The sequence below is a fragment of the Eleutherodactylus coqui genome, chromosome 10 (assembly GCF_035609145.1).
Source record: "Eleutherodactylus coqui strain aEleCoq1 chromosome 10, aEleCoq1.hap1, whole genome shotgun sequence".
NCBI classification, from domain to species: domain Eukaryota; kingdom Metazoa; phylum Chordata; class Amphibia; order Anura; family Eleutherodactylidae; genus Eleutherodactylus; species Eleutherodactylus coqui.
The window spans coordinates 10,430,557-10,449,611 of NC_089846.1; the positions used below are offsets into that span (position 1 = coordinate 10,430,557).

Below are 19,055 nucleotides of genomic sequence, written 5' to 3' on the forward strand. Positions count from 1 at the left end.
CAGCACAGATGTGAACAGGATAAATATGCGGCACTGGGTCCTGGACTTTACTTTTGCACTATAGTAAATATAGAGTCTGGGATTGAAGCTCCTGACACCTATCAGGGCCGGTCGGGTGTTGGAGACCCGAGGATCGAAGGACAGGGCAGAACCCGTTTTTAACCGTTTCTGCCTTCTCTGTTTTTGAGGATGCGTAGCGCTTAGAGTTGAGCGAACGTACTCTGCCGAGCTTGATGCTCGTTCGAGTATTAGCGTGCTCAGTACTCGAACGAGCATCAAGCAATGTTCGACTCCGCCCCAGTTTTTGGCTCCTCCCCGCTGTGACGAGAAAGAGAGAGATCAAAAAATAACTAAAAATAAACTTTAAAACAAAAATAGAAATAATTCTGTGAGCTTTGTACAACTTTGCTGATGTGAGAATTTGGTGTTCCGTTACCCCCAACCACCCCCCCCCCCCACCACCACCACCACCATGGATCACTAAAAAATGTCTGGTCCTTTAGCATGGAAACACTCTGGTCCTTAAGGGGTTAACATATCATTTTATTTGTCCTGCACTGAACGGAAAAAAATACACAATGGCGGAATTACTTTTCTTTCTTTTTTTTTATTATCACGCCATCTCCAAAGAAGATTAAATAGAAAGTCATCAAAATAATCCTAAGTGCCCAAAATGGTACAAAATAATAATTATTAAAAAAAAAAAAAAACACTCGCCCCACAAGCCTAGACGACGGGTGAATAAAAAGTTCAGGGTGCAGGGAGGGCATCTGCCTGTATATACATTCCCATGTCCGGTCTCTGATAGCGCTGTCCCTGGATGTCTCCTTTACAAGACGGCGTGAAACAAGCAGCAGGACGGAGAGTAAACTGCGGCGATGCTCCTGAGTTACCATGACAACCAGGCGCATCATGGCCGTCTCCCTGACCTGTCCCCGTTCATCAAGTGCATAAAAGATGATTTCCGCAGTTCTGAAACGCACTCTATTATTACAGCAGCCTCATCGTTTCAGGACCTGCTTGGAGTGATGACGGCGCTCTCCTGCCTACGCACGGTGGGATCAGACGCTTTTTTTTTTTGCCTCCACCAATATTTTTGATACAGTGACTTTTCAGGTGATTAGTCGCCCGCAGTGCCGAGGAGGCATGAGGCACTGACTTCACTACTTCTCGGAGGCGTCATTCTTTTGCCACCTACGCATATTTTTGCCAACGCCGCCCGCTTACCTCCGATCGGATTCATCATGCCGTCTAAATGCTCCGTCCTTATTTTCATAGTGTTATATGAGAATGTCCGTGTGACGATTCTGTACGGGGCCGACCCAAATCCGAGCCGCCGTCCGGTTATGATTTTCGCTTTCTCTGTGAGCAGATCAATCTGACGCTCCCTGCTGTTTAATGAATGGAAACTGAGATCCGCTCACGCTGCCGTCCGTCTGTCGACTGCGTGGATCTGCTGAGGCGCAGACTGCTGCCAAAAATGATGTATCTAGCCCACCAGCGTGGTCCATATCGCTATATACAGGAAGGAGTATAATAATAGCGCTAGTTGCCAGGTCAGCCCAGCAATTCTTGGGGAAGTACTCGCACTTACACCCTTGTAATACCCATGTATACCAGCTGTACGTATATATTAGTGCAGTAGATAGTCGTAATCCAAATCATCCAGCTGTTGGCCTCACTGTAGGCAGGGAACTCTTCAGTATCTGCTTCATTCTTCCGGCTCCAGATATACCGCTGGACCATGGGCCCAAAAAGTTCCAGCCAAAACTTCTGTGCCTTATATACCGTATTTTTCGGGTTAAAATTTGCACTTTTAGCAAGAAAACAATCTTGCTAAAAACTGTACGTTTTTTGGTCCAATGTCAGGAGGGTGCAGCAACGCCAGACCCCTCTGACCGCTTCCATAATGATCAGGCACAGCGCTTTTATGCTGTAGTTGATTAATAGGACCACCAGGAAGTACTTTACATCCCTCCATAGCTCCCATACAGCTGATGATGAAGATCAGAGACTATGAGCTCTGACCCTTCCCTCCGGCGTCTGCGCTGCATGTACAGGACGTGCAGGAACACGGATGCCGAGGGAAAGGTCAGGGGTGAGTCTCCTTATGATCAGCGATGGCTGGACTGGAGCTATGGAGGGAGGAAAATTACTTCTTGGTGGGGTTGCATCCGATCTCGAGGTACAGGGGGCCACTTTTACTACTGAGCATACTATTAACACTGGGGGTCACTATTAATATTGCAATCGCTGGGATCCACTTTTTCTACTGAGGACACTACTACTAGGGGACCAGTGGTGTCCACTATTACAATTGGGGCACCTATTATTACTGGGACCAGTGGAGGCCACTAGATGGGCAGCGGGTCGGACGGCTTCCATTGACTTCAATGGAAGCCATCCTTGTGGAGTCCGCACAAAAATAGAACATACTGCGATTTTAAATCCGCTCGTGAGCAGACATGCGAATGTTTTATTTTGTCAATGGGTGCGGAATACCACGGATCGATTGCGCGGGTGACCATCGCGGATTCCACAGTTGAAATCCGGTCGTGTGCAGGCGGCCTTACTGTGCAAGCAGAGACCTCAGTGCTGCTGCCACCAGATCTTACTGCGGGTCTTTTGCAGTCACTGGAGGGTTTTTGACTACCGACCGCCTGGGGAATCTTGTGGCAGCCGGTGAAGGCTTCCTTTTTTGCCTCATCCAAGTAGGGTAGTCTGTGTTCCTGTAACTTTTAACTTGTGATCTGCTACAAGTTGGATCTCTAGGAACATTCAGTGCTTCTGTATCTATTTGTATCCTTTTCCTTATTTGTACAAGAAATGATCTTATAATTTTTTGGACTGCTCTCTCAATTTGCCATATTTCTAACATGCAGTCACAGTCAGCAAAGCCCTCGCCAGTCCAGGTATGTGATGTATTTTATCTCAAGCACACCTGATACAACTAATCAAGGGCCTCATTAGTTATATCAGGTGTTCTTGTGACAACACCTGGCATGCATATCTGTGATCTTATAAGGGATTCTATTGGGGAGGAATAATTATGAAGCTGCAGAAGTCATTAGACTGCGTTCGCACATGCAGGTTTTGTTTAGTTATTTTGATATGGTTTTTGAAGCCAAAATCAGGTGAGAATCATAAAAAGGAGACAAAGAATAAGAGCGTCTCCTGGTTTTGGCTGCAAAAACTGCATTAAAAAACCTGAACCAAACCAGCCGGTGGGAACGCACCCTGAAAGTGGCACTTTGTGTAGAATTTGCAGATCCCGCTCGTTATATTAGACGTGTTGACTTATTTACTTATTTACATTGTTCTTGTTTGATTCTCTGCAAAAAGCTGAGAGTGTAAACTTGGCAAATAGATGGAATTTGTAATGGGGGAGGGAGGGGGGTGATTTTGATTGTTCCTCTATATAGCTATAGAGGTTTGCTGAACGTTACCGTGATTCCTGTGTAGAGATGATAATTAGGATCCGGGTTCGCAGCTGTATTTACGGATATGATCATGTGACCTCTTCTAGAATCCTTTGCATTTTCTTACACTGTATTGCTAGATGGGTGTATGTGGCCTCAGCTGTATACACTCTGTGATGTTTACCCCGGATGTAATGTAACGCCGGGACCTACACACATCCTGGTGCCACAGATCCACCTGCAACATAGTAATCAACACCAGGAGTCCGTGATACTGTGTATCTAATTCTGTCATCCGTGATACTGTGTATCTAATTCTGTCATCCGTGATACTGTGTATCTAAGAGACCTTTCACGCGGCACGGAGCTGGCCACACAACCCACCGCAGGCTGCCCGCTGATTTTGATGCATCAACCTGCCTGCAATTCTTAATTAAAATCCGCAGTCAGGCCGGCGGCACAAGAACAGATTTGCATCGAGGAATCCGCGCTTGGCGTCTGCACCACGGCAAATGTCGTTCGTTACATGCTATGGAAAAGCAATTCTTCCTGCACACTTGCAGAATCGAGTTGTGATTTCCGCAAGCGAAGGAAAAAAAACGCAGCATGCTCCATTCTTGTGCGGTTTCTGCACGGATCGCTTCCGTTGAAGTCAATAGAAGCCGTCCGACCTACAATTGACATCACCTAGCGAGCTGCCATGTCTATCCGCTGTACAGATTTTCCATCCGCAATACAGGTACTCGCGGACGCCGGGCATGCCTGCTGTGGGCTGCTGCATGCAGAATCCAACCTGTTCATATGCAGGCAGCCTTAGACCTCATGTCCACGGGCCGGTCCAGGACGCATATATACCTGTGCGGGTCTCCTGCGTCCCGTCTAGATCTTCTTTCTCTTTCAATACAGATGTGCGCAGAAGCGTGGCATGTGCAGTCTGTTTTTTTCCTTGACTCCTACTTTCCCGCGGTATTTGCGGCCCGTCCGCAATTGCAGACGGCCCGCAGATCCGACGGCTTCCATTGACTTCCGTGTGGGATCCTTAGCAGAATGGAGGCTGCTGCAACTTGTTTTCTGGACCGAAAGGTCTGCAAAACCAATCCGCATGCTTTAATGCATTTGCGGACGCCCATGTCTCCTTAGGGGCGGATCCTGCAAATCATATCTGCTCGTGGACATGAGGCCTAAGGCTGGGTCACATGGGACGGAAATCTTGCGGAATGACCGCACTGAAAAAAACTTGAGATTTCCGCGGGACGAGGGCAGCTTCAAAACCTGCGGGTTTTGGATTGGTTTTGCTGTCGGCATTCCGCTGCGGCTTTCTCTCCCCATAGAGAGGAGAGAGGTCGCTGTGGGAAAAAAAGAATTGGCATGCTGTGGGACTGAATTCCGCGCCACATGTCAGTTTTCTTGCGGCCTCGCTGCAACGGATTGTCCGCAGCGTGTGGATGAGATTTTTTTTGAATATCTTGTCTACTTTGCCGGCTTATCCCGGGATTAGAACCCAACCTTAGACTTGCAGATTTTGGTGTGGAGTTCCACAATTGCGGCGTAATGCCATCCTGTGTGAAAGGTCCCTAAGCCTGCTGTGAGTGATACTGTCTGCTGAGCCGTGTATCTAATCCCATCATGTGTGATACTGTCTGCTGAGCCGTGTATCTAATCCTGTCATGTGCGATACTGTCTGCTGAGCCGTGTATCTAATCCTATCCTGTGTGATACTGTCTGCTGAGTCGTGTATCCAATCCTGTCATGTGTGATACTGTCTGCTGAGTCATGTATCCAATCCTATCATGTGTGATACTGTCTGCTGAGTCGTGTATCCAATCCTATCGTGTGATACTGTCTGCTGAGCCGTGTATCTAATCCTATCCTGTGTGATACTGTCTGCTGAGTCGTGTATCTAATCCTATCCTGTGTGATACTGTCTGCTGAGTCGTGTATCCAATCCTATCATGTGTGATACTGTCTGCTGAGTCGTGTATCCAATCCTATCATGTGTGATACTGTCTGCTGAGTCGTGTATCCAATCCTATCATGTGTGATACTGTCTGCTGAGTCGTGTATCCAATCCTATCATGTGTGATACTGTCTGCTGAGTCGTGTATCCAATCCTATCATGTGTGATACTGTCTGCTGAGTCGTGTATCCAATCCTATCATGTGTGATACTGTCTGCTGAGTCGTGTATCCAATCCTATCATGTGTGATACTGTCTGCTGAGTCGTGTATCCAATCCTATCATGTGTGATACTGTCTGCTGAGTCGTGTATCCAATCCTATCATGTGTGATACTGTCTGCTGAGTCGTGTATCCAATCCTATCATGTGTGATACTGTCTGCTGAGTCGTGTATCCAATCCTATCATGTGTGATACTGTCTGCTGAGTCGTGTATCCAATCCTATCATGTGTGATACTGTCTGCTGAGTCGTGTATCCAATCCTATCATGTGTGATACTGTCTGCTGAGTCGTGTATCCAATCCTATCATGTGTGATACTGTCTGCTGAGTCGTGTATCCAATCCTATCATGTGTGATACTGTCTGCTGAGTCGTGTATCTAATCCTATCATGTGTGATACTGTCTGCTGAGTCGTGTATCTAATCCTATCATGTGTGATACTGTCTGCTGAGTCGTGTATCTAATCCTATCATGTGTGATACTGTCTGCTGAGTCGTGTATCCAATCCTATCATGTGTGATACTGTCTGCTGAGCTGTGTATCTAATCCCATCAAGTGTGATACTGTCTGCTGAGCTGTGTATCTAATCCTATCATGTGTGATACTGCTGAAGGAAAGTGTCTAATAGTATGTGTGATAATGTCTGCTAAGGTGCGTATCTAATCCAGTAAAGTGTGCTACTGTCTGCCCAGTGGTGCATCTAATCTTATACTCTATAATGGCTCCTGAGCTGCTGTATCTAATCCTGTGAGGCGTGTTACTCTCTGCCGAGCAGTGTATCTAATCCTATCATGTGTGATGTTCTCTGCTAAGCATCTGAGGATGTATTTACACGGCGGCGATTTTTCTATTTTCGGGGTTTTTTTTAGCGTTATTATCGCCCATTATTTCCTACGGAGTAAAAAAACACAACACGCCGCACACGCGTGATCATGTGATTCTCATGTGGATGCAATTTTTACTTTTCCTGCAGAAATAACATGCGATTTTTTCATTTGCATGGAAATCGCATGATCTGCGATGCAACGCAGGCAAAGTCACATGTTTGATATTCGTCTGATGTTGCGTTCATCCGTGTAAATGTGGCCGAAATCTTTCCTGTTGTACTTTAGGCTGAGCCCGTACCCATGGTGTGATACTGTATGCTGTATCTAAGCCTGCCATGAGTGATACAGTCTTGGGGAATACCAGCATTTACCATATTCTTGGGGTGGATCGGCGGCTGTAGAGAGAGACTAGACATATATGGAGATATACTGTAGATGTATATATTCCCTCCTAGTGCAGCCGCAGATGGACAGACTGCTCCCCTCCCACACGCTGTTTCCCAAGTTCTGGCACGCTGTGAGTGTTTTGTATTTTCGCTGCATCTTGCGCTCCGTCTTCTGCAGTTTGGGGTGATGTTGGGCGTTTTCCAGTTTGTTTAATTAGGAGCCGGAGGGAGGAAGTGAGAGTTGGATGACAACGGTTATACGGAGGAGGCGTCTCTCCTGCTACCATCCGAGGCGACAGAAGAGCCAGAAATATAACACATTAGTGGTATCCAAAGTATCCTTCTGGGGGCGCTGTAAGGCAGTCCAGTAATCCAGGACCGTGGCGGCAAGACCTGCTAATTCACTACAAGGCCTCCAGCACACTTGCCGTACGTCCAGGTGGCGCCTGAGAGCTTTGGGCGGATCGCGCAGACACCCGTCCGTGTGCGGTCTGATATACAGACACCCGTCCGTGTGCGGTCTGATATACAGACACCCGTCCGTGTGCGGTCTGATATACAGACACCCGTCCGTGTGCGGTCTGATATACAGACACCCGTCCGTGTGCGCTCTGATATACAGACACCCGTCCGTGTGCGGTCTGATATACAGACACCCGTCCGTGTGCGGTCTGATATACAGACACCCGTCCGTGTGCGGTCTGATATACAGACACCCGTCCGTGTGCGCTCTGATATACAGACACCCGTCCGTGTGCGCTCTGATATACAGACACCCGTCCGTGTGCGCTCTGATATACAGACACCCGTCCGTGTGCGCTCTGATATACAGACACCCGTCCGTGTGCGCTCTGATATACAGACACCCGTCCGTGTGCGCTCTGATATACAGACACCCGTCCGTGTGCGGTCTGATATACTTGACACCCGTCCGTGTGCGGCCTGATATACTTGACACCCGTCCGTGTGCGGCCTGATATACTTGACACCCGTCCGTGTGCGGCCTGATATACTTGACACCCGTCCGTGTGCGGCCTGATATACTTGACACCCGTCCGTGTGCGGCCTGATATACTTGACACCCGTCCGTGTGCGGCCTGATATACTTGACACCCGTCCGTGTGCGGCCTGATATACTTGACACCCGTCCGTGTGCGGCCTGATATACTTGACACCCGTCCGTGTGCGGCCTGATATACTTGACACCCGTCCGTGTGCGGCCTGATATACTTGACACCCGTCCGTGTGCGGCCTGATATACTTGACACCCGTCCGTGTGCGGCCTGATATACTTGACACCCGTCCGTGTGCGGCCTGATATACTTGACACCCGTCCGTGTGCGGCCTGATATACTTGACACCCGTCCGTGTGCGGCCTGATATACTTGACACCCGTCCGTGTGCGGTCTGATATACAGACACCCGTCCGTGTGCGGTCTGATATACTGACGGCCGGAACATTGACTTGTATTTGCATGTCCCAGTTCTCTTCCGTGATGCAGACAAGAATAGGACATGTGATGAGTTTTTGCATGTGGACCAACAACCGTCAGTGTGAACAGCCCCGTAGGTTGCAATGTGTCGGTGTGCTGTCCTCGGGGCCAATGTCCAATCAGTCCCAGTGCCGTCCCTGCAGCGTCCTGGTCCTCCGACTACGGCCTGGTCCGTGTCATCCAGAGCTGGATCTACAGCTACACTTGTTGTCAGTAACCTCCCTCCCCTAGAAGAGGTGTATATATATTAGTACCCTGTTGTGCCGCCTGTAGCTTGGGTACAAGATGTGATATGGGCGGGCATGGAGCATGGGCAGTCTTCCCAAATGTGTGTGTGTGTGTGTATATATATGTGTGTGTGTATGTGTATATATATAATATATTCACACTGCACATGTCCGTGAGCGCGTCATTCACAGGCATACGCGGTCTCTGCTGGCAGAGCAAATAGGCTGTAATGTGTAGAACGCTACGTTCTATGCATATGGTCATGTGAACAAGCCCTTTGACTTGTGCAGGGAGGAGGAGGAGGTGATCTGTGATGGTCACTTGTAGACTTCTATGGGATAGTGCTGCAGGCGTGCTCTGTGATCTGCGGGAGTGGAGGAGGTGATCTGTGACAATCGCCTTGTGATCTCTATGGGAGTGTGCTGTGGGCGTCCTCTGTGATCTGTACAAGGAATATGAGGAGGCGAACTGTGACCATCAACTTTAGACTTCTGTGTGGGTCGATGTGGGCATGCTCTTTGACCTGCGCAGGGAAGAATAGTTGAGCTGACATCACCTATTGTGAATGGTCAATCCTGTGTTCTCTATGTAAATCTGTCCGACGACGATGATGATGATACTGAAAAGGATTCTCTATAGAACAGGAAGTGTCAGAGTACTGTTGGGATTAGTGGTCAGTGTGCAGGGAGGGGAGGAGGTCAGCTATGGTCATCAGCTATTGTTAATGGTGGATCCTGTGGTATCTAGGTGTCGCCTCTCAATATAATCCTGCCTGTGATACGACACAGTTCGCAGCTAGCGTCTATGTCCCCCTCTATGATCTCCCAGGCGCTGCAGCAAGCGCTGTAATCCTCCCCGCTGTCAGAGGATTCTCTCTATGGTACATGGGGCTTTGAATTCCCCCAGCTTCAGCAAGTGAGCGCCAGCCAATCACAGCCGGCACTCTATGAACCAATAACAGCCATTCAGTGATGTCATTCACTGAATGGCTGTGAATGATCGAACGCTGTCTCTGATTGGCTGGAACTCGATCCAATCACAGCTCTCACTTGCTGAAGCCAGGGGAATGCAAAGCCCCGTGTACAAGAGAGAATCCTCTGACAGCGGGGAGGTTTACACAGCAGCCTGCCTAGCGTCTACGGGATCATCGCAGGGTACACAGACGCCGGCTCCGAGGTAAGTGTTTTGCGGGGGAGGTTCACCTAGTGTAATTAGGGCTTATTTTCAGGAAAGGGCTTATATTTCAAGCCCCCCAGAAAATCAGAGTAGGTCTTATTTTCGAATAAATATGGTATTAAGTCTCAGCCTTCTTTTTTGCAAGCTAAACATTCCCAGATCCTTTAACCGTTCCTCATAGGACATGATTTGCAGACCGCTCACCATCTTGGTAACTCTTCTCTGAACTTTTCTCTTCTCCAGTTTGTCTGTCTTTTAAAGTGGGGTGCCCAGAACTGGACACAGTATTCTAGATGAGGTCTGACTAAGGTAGAGTAGAGGGGGATAATTACCGCACGTGATCTAGTCTCTATGCTTCTCTAATACATCCCAGAATTGTGTTTGCCTTTTTGGCTGCTGCATCACATTGTTGACTCATGTTCAGTCTATGATCTATTAGTATACCCAAGTCTTTTTTCACATGTGCTGCTGCTTGTCCCAATGCCTCCCATTCTGTATGTGCTTTTTTATTTTTCTTGCCCAGATGTAGGACTTTGCATTTCTCCTTGTTAAATACCATTCTGTTAGTCGCCATCCGCTGTTCAAGTTATTCTAGATCTTTTTGAATCCTCTCTCTCTCTTCCCTAGTGTTAGCTATCCCTCCTAGCTTTGTGTCATTAGTAAATTTGATCAGTTTCCCATTAATTCCCTCCTCCAGATCATTTATAACAATGTTGACCAACACTGGGCCTAGGACAGAGCCTTGTGGTCCCCACTTGATACATTCTTCCACTTGGATGTGCAGCCATTTATGACCACTCTTTGAGTACGATCACTCAGCCAGTTGTGAATCCACCCAACTGTTGCTCCGTCAATCCCATATTTGATCATTTTTTCCATAAGTATGGTATGAGATACTTTGTCAAAAGCTTTACTAAAGTCAAGATATACTATATCCACCGCATTTCCCTGATCAACCCAGTCAGTGATTCTGTCATAGAAGGAAATTAGATTAGCTTGGCTTGACTTGTTTGTTACAAACCCATGCTGGCTCTGGTTAATTACTCCATTTTTATCCAAGTACTTGCATACACGCTGTTTAATAATTTGTTCAGAGATCTTTCTCGGTATGGAAGTCAGGCTCACAGGCCTGTAGTTTCCTGGATTCGCCTTCTTCCCTTTTTGAAGATGGGGACAACATTTGCCCTTTTCCAATCTTTTGGGACTTCTCCTGTTCTCCAGGAATTTTCAAAGATTATGGCGAGTGCTTCAGCATTTACCTCCGCTGCTTCCTTTAGTATCATAGGAAGTAATTCATCTGGACCTTGAGACTTGGGTTCATGTAAGTTAGCTAAATGTGCCCTCACCATCTCTCTGCTTATAGATAGCCTGCATTCTTTTATTCCCCCAATAGCACAGGGAAGATCAGCTGAAGTTACATCTACTTTCTGAGAGAAAACAGATACAAAATAGGAATTTACAGGTTCGGCCTTCTCAGCTTCATTCTTAACCAATTCACCATTTTCATCTTGTAAACATCCAATAGCATCTTTGATGTTTCTTTTGCTTTTGACATACCCCCCAAATCCTTTTTTTATTGCTTTTGGCCTCTGTTGCAAGTCTCAATTCATTATTAGCTTTAGCTTTTCTGACACTTGCCCTCCAGTTTCTGCAGACCCCATTATATTCTTCTTTAGATATTCCCGCATCTTTCCATTTGATAAACATATTTTTCTTCCTCTTTAACATGTGTACAAGTTCTGTGTTCATCCATCCGGGTCTCTATAAATGCTTCCCATTCTTCCTTCTTTTAGGGATTGTTAACGATTTGTGCTTTTGAGACACTCATTTTGCAATATTTCCCAACCTTCTTGGACATTTCTGTCCTTAAGAACATCCAGCCATTGGATCCTTCCTATCTTCTTTCTGAGTCCATTAAAATCTGCCTTTCTGAAATCCAACCTTGAGGTCTGAGTTTTTTCAGGTCTTCCTGCTCTTTTTATCGAACATTCAAGGCTAACATGATCACTGCCTCCTAAGGTCCCAGCCACCGTAACTTCCTCAACCATCCCCTCCCTGTTGGTAAGAATTAGGTCCAAGATAGCAGATCCCCTTGTTTTCTCTTCAACCCTCTGGAAGATAAAGTTATCAGCAAGAACAGATAAGAATTTGTTGGATCCATTACTTTTACCTGAGAGATTCCCAACAAATGTCTGGATGGGTAAAATCTCCCATGATCACCATGTTGGGCTTCTTTGAGAACTTGGCCATCTGATGTAGAAAGAGTTCCTCCATATCTTCTGCTTGTCCAGGTGGCCTATAGTAAATGCCTACAATGGTGTCCTTTCTGTTGTTCTCTCCTTGTATTCTTACCCAAACAGTTTCTACAGAACTCCCAGCTCTGAAGCTTGAATCTCTGTGGAGATGAATGTTTTTCCTAACATACAATATGAAATACTATTGTAGCTTGGAAAGCTGTAAGGGAAATCTATAAGCTTCCGTGTTACATATCTGAATATCTTTCCCTATATGGGTCATCCGGAATTTAAACAAGGGCTGGACAGTAGTTTGTTCAGGCAATGGCAAACAAGAAGTGTCCATATGGTTAAAGGGAATCTGTCACCTACTTTTAGCCCTATGAGCTAAGCTTATGAGCTGAAAGTAGGTGAAGCGTTGAGTCCGGGGATGTAAGTGTTATATGCATTGAGCGGCGCTGCTAAGTAGTCTTGCCATTATAAAATTAGAACAGACGAACTACTTAGCAGCGCCGCTCAATGCAGCGAGCAACATCTTCCAGCGCTGACACCGGGGGAACGACGGGGGAGATAAGTATAACACTTACATCCCTGGACTCAGCGGGTCAACTACTTTCAGCCCATAAGCTTAGATCATAGGGATAAAAGTAGGTGACAGAGTCTCATTAAACATACTCTTCAGCTGCAGGAAAACGCAGAGTTTCCACCTTCTCTGAACTACGGGAACAATATCCTCTTTCTCCAAGCCACTTTTTATGATGTTAACAAGCGTTTTAAAATCCAAGGTTTTCGACTTGACAAGACGGAGTAAATGAAATGTATAGAACATGATCTATTGGTCAATACTCCTGCAAGAAAATCCCCATTGTCCTTGCATTAAGCGATAGAGGGGCCCATTGAGTTGAAAATTTAGTAGTAAGATTCTCCAAACCTGGGTAATGGCGTTCAGGAACAGGAGGTGCAACAAAAGGTTTTGCCCGGCTGGAGCTCAGCTGGAAAGTTTGTATTAAATGATGGAAGGAAATTCACTTTAAAGGGAATCTGTCGCCTACCTTTATCCCTATGAGCTAAGCTTATGGGCTGAAAGTAGGTGACCCGCTGAGTCCGGGGATGTGAGTGTTCTACATGTCTCCCTTGTTGTTTCCCTGGTGTCCGTCCTGGAAATCGCCACTAAATGCATTGAGCGGCGATGCTAAGTAGTCGGGCCATTATAATATTAGAACGGGTGGACTACTTAGCGCGCCACTCAGTGCATTGAATGGCGACTTTCAGCACTGACAGCAGGGGAACGACGGGGAAGGTAAGTATAACAAGCTGAAGATGAAGAGAAATTTCACCTTTCAACATCACAACAACCTAAAGCATACCTACAAATCACCATAAGAACGGCTTCGCCAGAAGAAGGTCACAGTTTTGGAATGGCCCAGCCAGAGCCCAGACCTCAATCCCATTGAAGATCTGTGGGGTGACCTGAAGAGGGCGCTACACAAGAGATGCACTCGCAATCTGACAGATTTGGAGCGCTTTTGCAAGGAAGAGTAGGGTGTGCATATTTATGCAACCACATTATTTTAGTTTGTACAATTCCATTGGGAAACAAACTGAAATGTTTTAGAGTGGAAATAAATCTGAAATGTCATTTTTATGGGATGTGTAGGCTTTTTATATCCACCGTAGACCGGTTGCAACCGAAGAGGGTAAAAGAGTCTCTTGCAAGAAAACCTTTTTCTTGCCATAAATTTCCTAAGTGATGGGTGAGGCGGTGATGTCTCCATGTAGATGTGCACAGCGGTACTTACAGACTGATATAGCAGGATCTTTGGGGCGGCTGAGAAGATATTAACCAGGGGGCAGGGGCGTAACTAAAGGTTCAAGAACCTTGATGCAAAACGTGAGCTGCCCCCCCCCCCCCCCTCTATCTGTATCTGTACCCGTACCCATACCTAAACCATGCTGCACAGAGACATAACTTGAAGCTCCTGGGCCCCAATGCAAAACCCGTGTAACAGGGCCCCCAACTATAATGCTTTATTACTGGGCTCCCTATTTGGGGAAGAGAGGCTTTATGGGCCCCCTAAGGCTCCTGGGCCCGGGTGCAACCGCATCCCCTGCATCCTCTATAGTTACGCCCCTGCCAGGGGGCTACCGGGTGGTCCTGACATTTTCTTGTCTATTCTTTTATGCTCTCTATTTTAAATATATATTTTTTTTTTGTTCTGTTACTTTTCAATCTTTGAAATACAATGTGCCGGGTATCCACGGAAGGGCTTGTTTTTGTTAAAGGGTTACTACACCTGAAACACCGTTTTTCCATCCCTGCCTCCCTCACCTGATTGCCTGTCACACTTTGGACATCTATGTATGTTGCAATCACTTCCATGCAGTGCAGCCTCCTGCCTGATACTTTTCAGACACCATATTGATTGTTCGATATCTCCCTTGCCTTCTCTTCCTCCATGTTACGCTAGCAATCTCATAATGCATCAGCACAGCATCACATAACTAGCTAGAGCCAGTACCATCTCTGCCTGCAGGGAAGGCAGTGTGATTATCATTACCTTCTATAGTCTCTGACATAATATACAGTTATATATCCTAACTATGTGACGGGAACCTCTAATCAGGAGCAGTAACTATGATAAAAGTTTCTGTTCCTCCTTGTGAAGAGCCTGTGTGGTACAGTCCATGTAATACGATCACACAGGAGTTATGCTGACTAAGTTGACTCCTGGAGAGAACAGAAAGACAAGAACTTCCCAGGTGGTCAAAATAAGATCGCAAGACCCACCTGAAGGAAGGACTCCAGGAAAGTTCAGATAGAAACGAATACCTCAACCAGGTCATACTAGCGGACTTGTATATTCTGGGGGACTGGTTGCCAAGTAATTGAAGAACATTTTTCACTGGAGTGGCCCTTTAATGTTACAAAGCTATATAACTATATTACCTAGATCTAATATCTAGCTCTATGGAAATCTGAATAGTAAATGATGCTATGTTGGCAATATGGATTTATTGCACAGACATCACTGCTGTCTGCTACATGTTAACTTTTGGAAAGTGTAATAAAAAGATAAAGACCCCCCTTCGCCGCCCCCCACCCCCACCCCCACCATGTATTCTAACAGGTAGACATGCAATATGCGTGGTAGCATATAGCTGGGGTGAAGGTTTTTGCAATCGTGACTTTTCGTGATGTCAGCCTGACGTGAGCGCCCGTGGAGCGAGAAACTCCAGATCACCGGTTGTGTATACAAAGGGAAAGGTTCTGTAAGACACCTGCAGCGGAGGAACAAGTGCGTCGTCTTCATGACAAGGCTCACAGAATATTTGTAACCTAAACATGTCTCTTTTTTTTTTAAAACAACCCAAATTCCAAAAAAAGTGGGGCCGCTGTGTAAAATGCAATTCTTTTTAAACATTTATTTACAACAGAACATAGAACAGATATCAAAGAGGGGGGGGGGGGGGAGACTTTTCTATGTCATTAAAAGAATGCACTGCTTTGAAAATTGATGGCAGCAACACATCTCACAAAAGGGGGCGGGGCCGTGACTACCATTGTGCAGCATCATCTCTTCTGGGGAGGGAGGAGACCAACTCCTGGAGTTCTGGGAGAGGAGTGTTATCCCATTCTTGTCTGATGTAGGATTCTCGCTGCTCCGCAGTCCTCTGTAGTCTTTGCCGGGTTCTTAGTTCCATGAGGTTTGCTCTTGTTGGATGGTCTGGACTGCCGGCGGCCGGTTCACCCCGGACTCTTCTTCTGTGCAGCCCTGCTGTTGTGATGGATGCAGTATCTGTTGTAGCATTGTCTTGCTGAAGTATACAAGGTTTTCCCTGAAAGACACATTGTCTGGATGGGGCAGATGTTGTTCTACAACCTCTATATACTGCTCCGCATGTGTAAGCTGCCCATGCCATAGGCACTAGTGCCACCCATAGCATCAGAGATGCAGAACTGTGCGCTGATAACAAGCTGGATGGTCCCGCTCCTCTCGAGTCCGCAGGACATGGTGTCCATGGTTTCCAAAAAACATTTCAAATTCTGATTTCCTCTGACCACAGAGCAGTTTTCCATTTTGCCTGAGCTTTGGCCCAGAGAAGACATCGGTGTTCCTGAATCGTGTTGATCTATAGCTGCTTTATCTTTATCTTATCCCTCTGATGTGTTATCTGTCCTGTTGTGATTAAGATTTCCCAATTAGTGCGTTCTTTTTTTCTTTACATTTATTTATATTTTACTCAGCATCCCAACTTTTTGGGATTGGGATTGTAAATCTTTGTTTTTAAGGCTTCTTTTGGCTTCTTTATCACATTGCTGGTGCCTGTTTGCTTTATAGTAACCCTGTATATTCCCCGCTGTCTACCATTTAACACCATGAAATCGTAAATAAAAAGATAAGAGGATGAGATAATGGACATTATTATGGTTTACAACACTGAGGGGTTGATGGGGGCCGTTAATCTGCGTAGAATGTACCTGACTGCTTAACTGTAAAGGGATACAAACCCCAAATAATTGACATTTTCAGCTAGGGACCGTGAAGGTAATCTGCATTCTTCCATGCCCTGCTGATGTATTACAGATGGCTGCAGCTTTAGGGTGGCCTCGGCTAAGTCTGTAAAGGCTTGTAATGTGACAGGCCAGTGGCTGAGGCCTTATTGATTCACTTGGAGGGTCCTATAGATCCTCCCATATAGACCAGGTCTGCCTCCCCACATGTATTGGCAATTTATAATGGGAATGTACGTAAACCTCCTTTCTTCTTCCTCCTACAGGTATAAAGGCTTTATCAAGGACTGTCCTAGTGGTCAGCTGGACGCTGCGGGATTCCAGAAGATTTACAAACAGTTCTTCCCATTTGGAGACCCCACAAAATTCGCAACTTTTGTCTTCAATGTTTTCGATGAAAACAAAGTAAGTCACTAGCAGCCCCTCCTGGGAGATATGCAGTCCTTGCTGCATCCCCTCCTGGGAGATATGCAGTCCTTGCTGCATCCCCTCCTGGGAGATATGCAGTCCTCGCTGCATCCCCTCCTGGGAGATATGCAGTCCTTGCTGCATCCCCTCCTGGGAGATATGCAGTCCTTGCTGCATCCCCTCCTGGGAGATATGCAGTCCTCGCTGCATCCCCTCCTGGGAGATATGCAGTCCTCGCTGCATCCCCTCCTTTGGAGAGATGCGGTCCCCGCTGCATCCCCTCTTTGGAGAGATGCGGTCCCCGCTGCATCCCCTCCTTTGGAGAGATGCGGTCCCCGCTGCATCCCCTCCTTTGGAGAGATGCGGTCCCCGCCGCATCCCCTCCTTTGGAGAGATGCGGTCACCGCCGCATCCCCTCCTTTGGAGAGATGCGGTCCCCGCCGCATCCCCTCCTTTGGAGAGATGCGGTCCCCGCCGCATCCCCTCCTTTGGAGAGATGCGGTCCCCGCCGCAGCCCCTCCTCTGGAGAGATGCGGTCCCCGCCGCAGCCCCTCCTCTGGAGAGATGCGGTCCCCGCCGCAGCCCCTCCTCTGGAGAGATGCGGTCCCCGCCGCAGCCCCTCCTCTGGAGAGATGCGGTCCCCGCCGCAGCCCCTCCTCTGGAGAGATGCGGTCCCCGCCGCAGCCCCTCCTCTGGAGAGATGCGGTCCCCGCCGCAGCCCCTCCTCTGGAGAGATGCGGTCCCCGCCGCAGCCCCTCCTCTGGAGAGATGCGGTCCCCGCCGCAGCCCCTCCTCTGGAGAGATGCGGTCCCCGCCGCAGCCCCTCCTCTGGAGAGATGCGGTCCCCGCCGCAGCCCCTCCTCTGGAGAGATGCGGTCCCCGCCGCAGCCCCTCCTCTGGAGAGATGCGGTCCCCGCCGCAGCCCCTCCTCTGGAGAGATGCGGTCCCCGCCGCAGCCCCTCCTCTGGAGAGATGCGGTCCCCGCCGCAGCCCCTCCTCTGGAGAGATGCGGTCCCCGCCGCAGCCCCTCCTCTGGAGAGATGCGGTCCCCGCCGCAGCCCCTCCTCTGGAGAGATGCGGTCCCCGCCGCAGCCCCTCCTCTGGAGAGATGCGGTCCCCGCCGCAGCCCCTCCTCTGGAGAGATGCGGTCCCCGCCGCATCCACTCCTCTGGAGAGATGCGGTCCCCGCCACATCCCCTCCTGGGGACCAAAGGAGAAAAAAGTATAGTCTTGTTTTTGCTTTTTTTTTTCACCTCTTTCTCCCATTTAATGCAAAAACAATGAAAGCCGCTGGACGACCCCTTTAAGAGGGCTGTACTAGAAATAACGGTGTTGAATTCCTTTTTGCAGGATGGGAGGATTGAATTTTCAGAGTTCATCCAGGCTTTGTCGGTCACTTCTCGCGGGACGCTGGATGAGAAGCTGAGATGTGAGTGTACAATGTCGCTGTGTTGTGATTGGTCCGGCCGCGGACGCAGCGGGTTTTGTATTCTCTGACTTGGTAACCCGCAGCGTCGGGGTGATTCCACAATGACATCTTCAGCGGTTTATATTGCAGTACAGGTAGATTAGGCTGACATGTAGTGGAGGACATTGGCGCGGCGTTCAGGACACGCCGCAGACTTCCTAATCCGCAGCATGGCCGCTCAGTCACTGATTTGTTCCGGATTACACTCTTTGCAATGTTTGGGGTGAAATCCGTACCTAAATCCACTTGCAGAGGTGCTTTTACACCCAACCATTTATCGTTCGCACGAGCGGACAAGCGAATTATGCCAGCGCTCAGCCGTGCAGCCAGCTCTATATGGGCAGATAAATCGTTCGCTGTACGGGGAACGACTGAACGATCGCTACTTAAAACGAACGATTTGCGAAAGAGCAAATGCTGATTTTCACGCTCGCATGAAATGAACTTTAAGCGCAAATCCTCGTCCGCTCGCCGGCTGCGTTCGCACTGAATCATTATTGTTCATTTTCGCTCGTTTAAACGATTTTTTTTGACCGCTCGTCGCTCCGTGTAAAAGGGTCCGCACCCTCGCAGACCTCCTGAGGATTCGGTTCGCATCTGCTGGGAAGTCGGCCTGAAGCCCTGCTCACATCTGCATCATAGTTCAGAACCACGACGGCGCGTCAAATCCAACCCGACGCCGCAGCCGCGCCGCCGCCAACGTACTCCACTAATTTATAGCGGGG

General features: G+C 47.9%; 1 protein-coding gene across 1 annotated transcript in view; it reads left to right on the forward strand.

Moving 5' to 3' along the window:
* The window catches only part of NCS1 (neuronal calcium sensor 1), a 58,278-nt gene that overhangs the window by 31,607 nt on the left and 7,616 nt on the right, over positions 1–19,055 (forward strand). The window contains exons 3-4 of the mRNA XM_066580226.1: positions 16,721–16,859; positions 18,213–18,291. Of these exons, the coding sequence (XP_066436323.1) occupies positions 16,721–16,859; positions 18,213–18,291 (218 nt within the window). The remainder of the gene's footprint in view (positions 1–16,720; positions 16,860–18,212; positions 18,292–19,055) is intronic.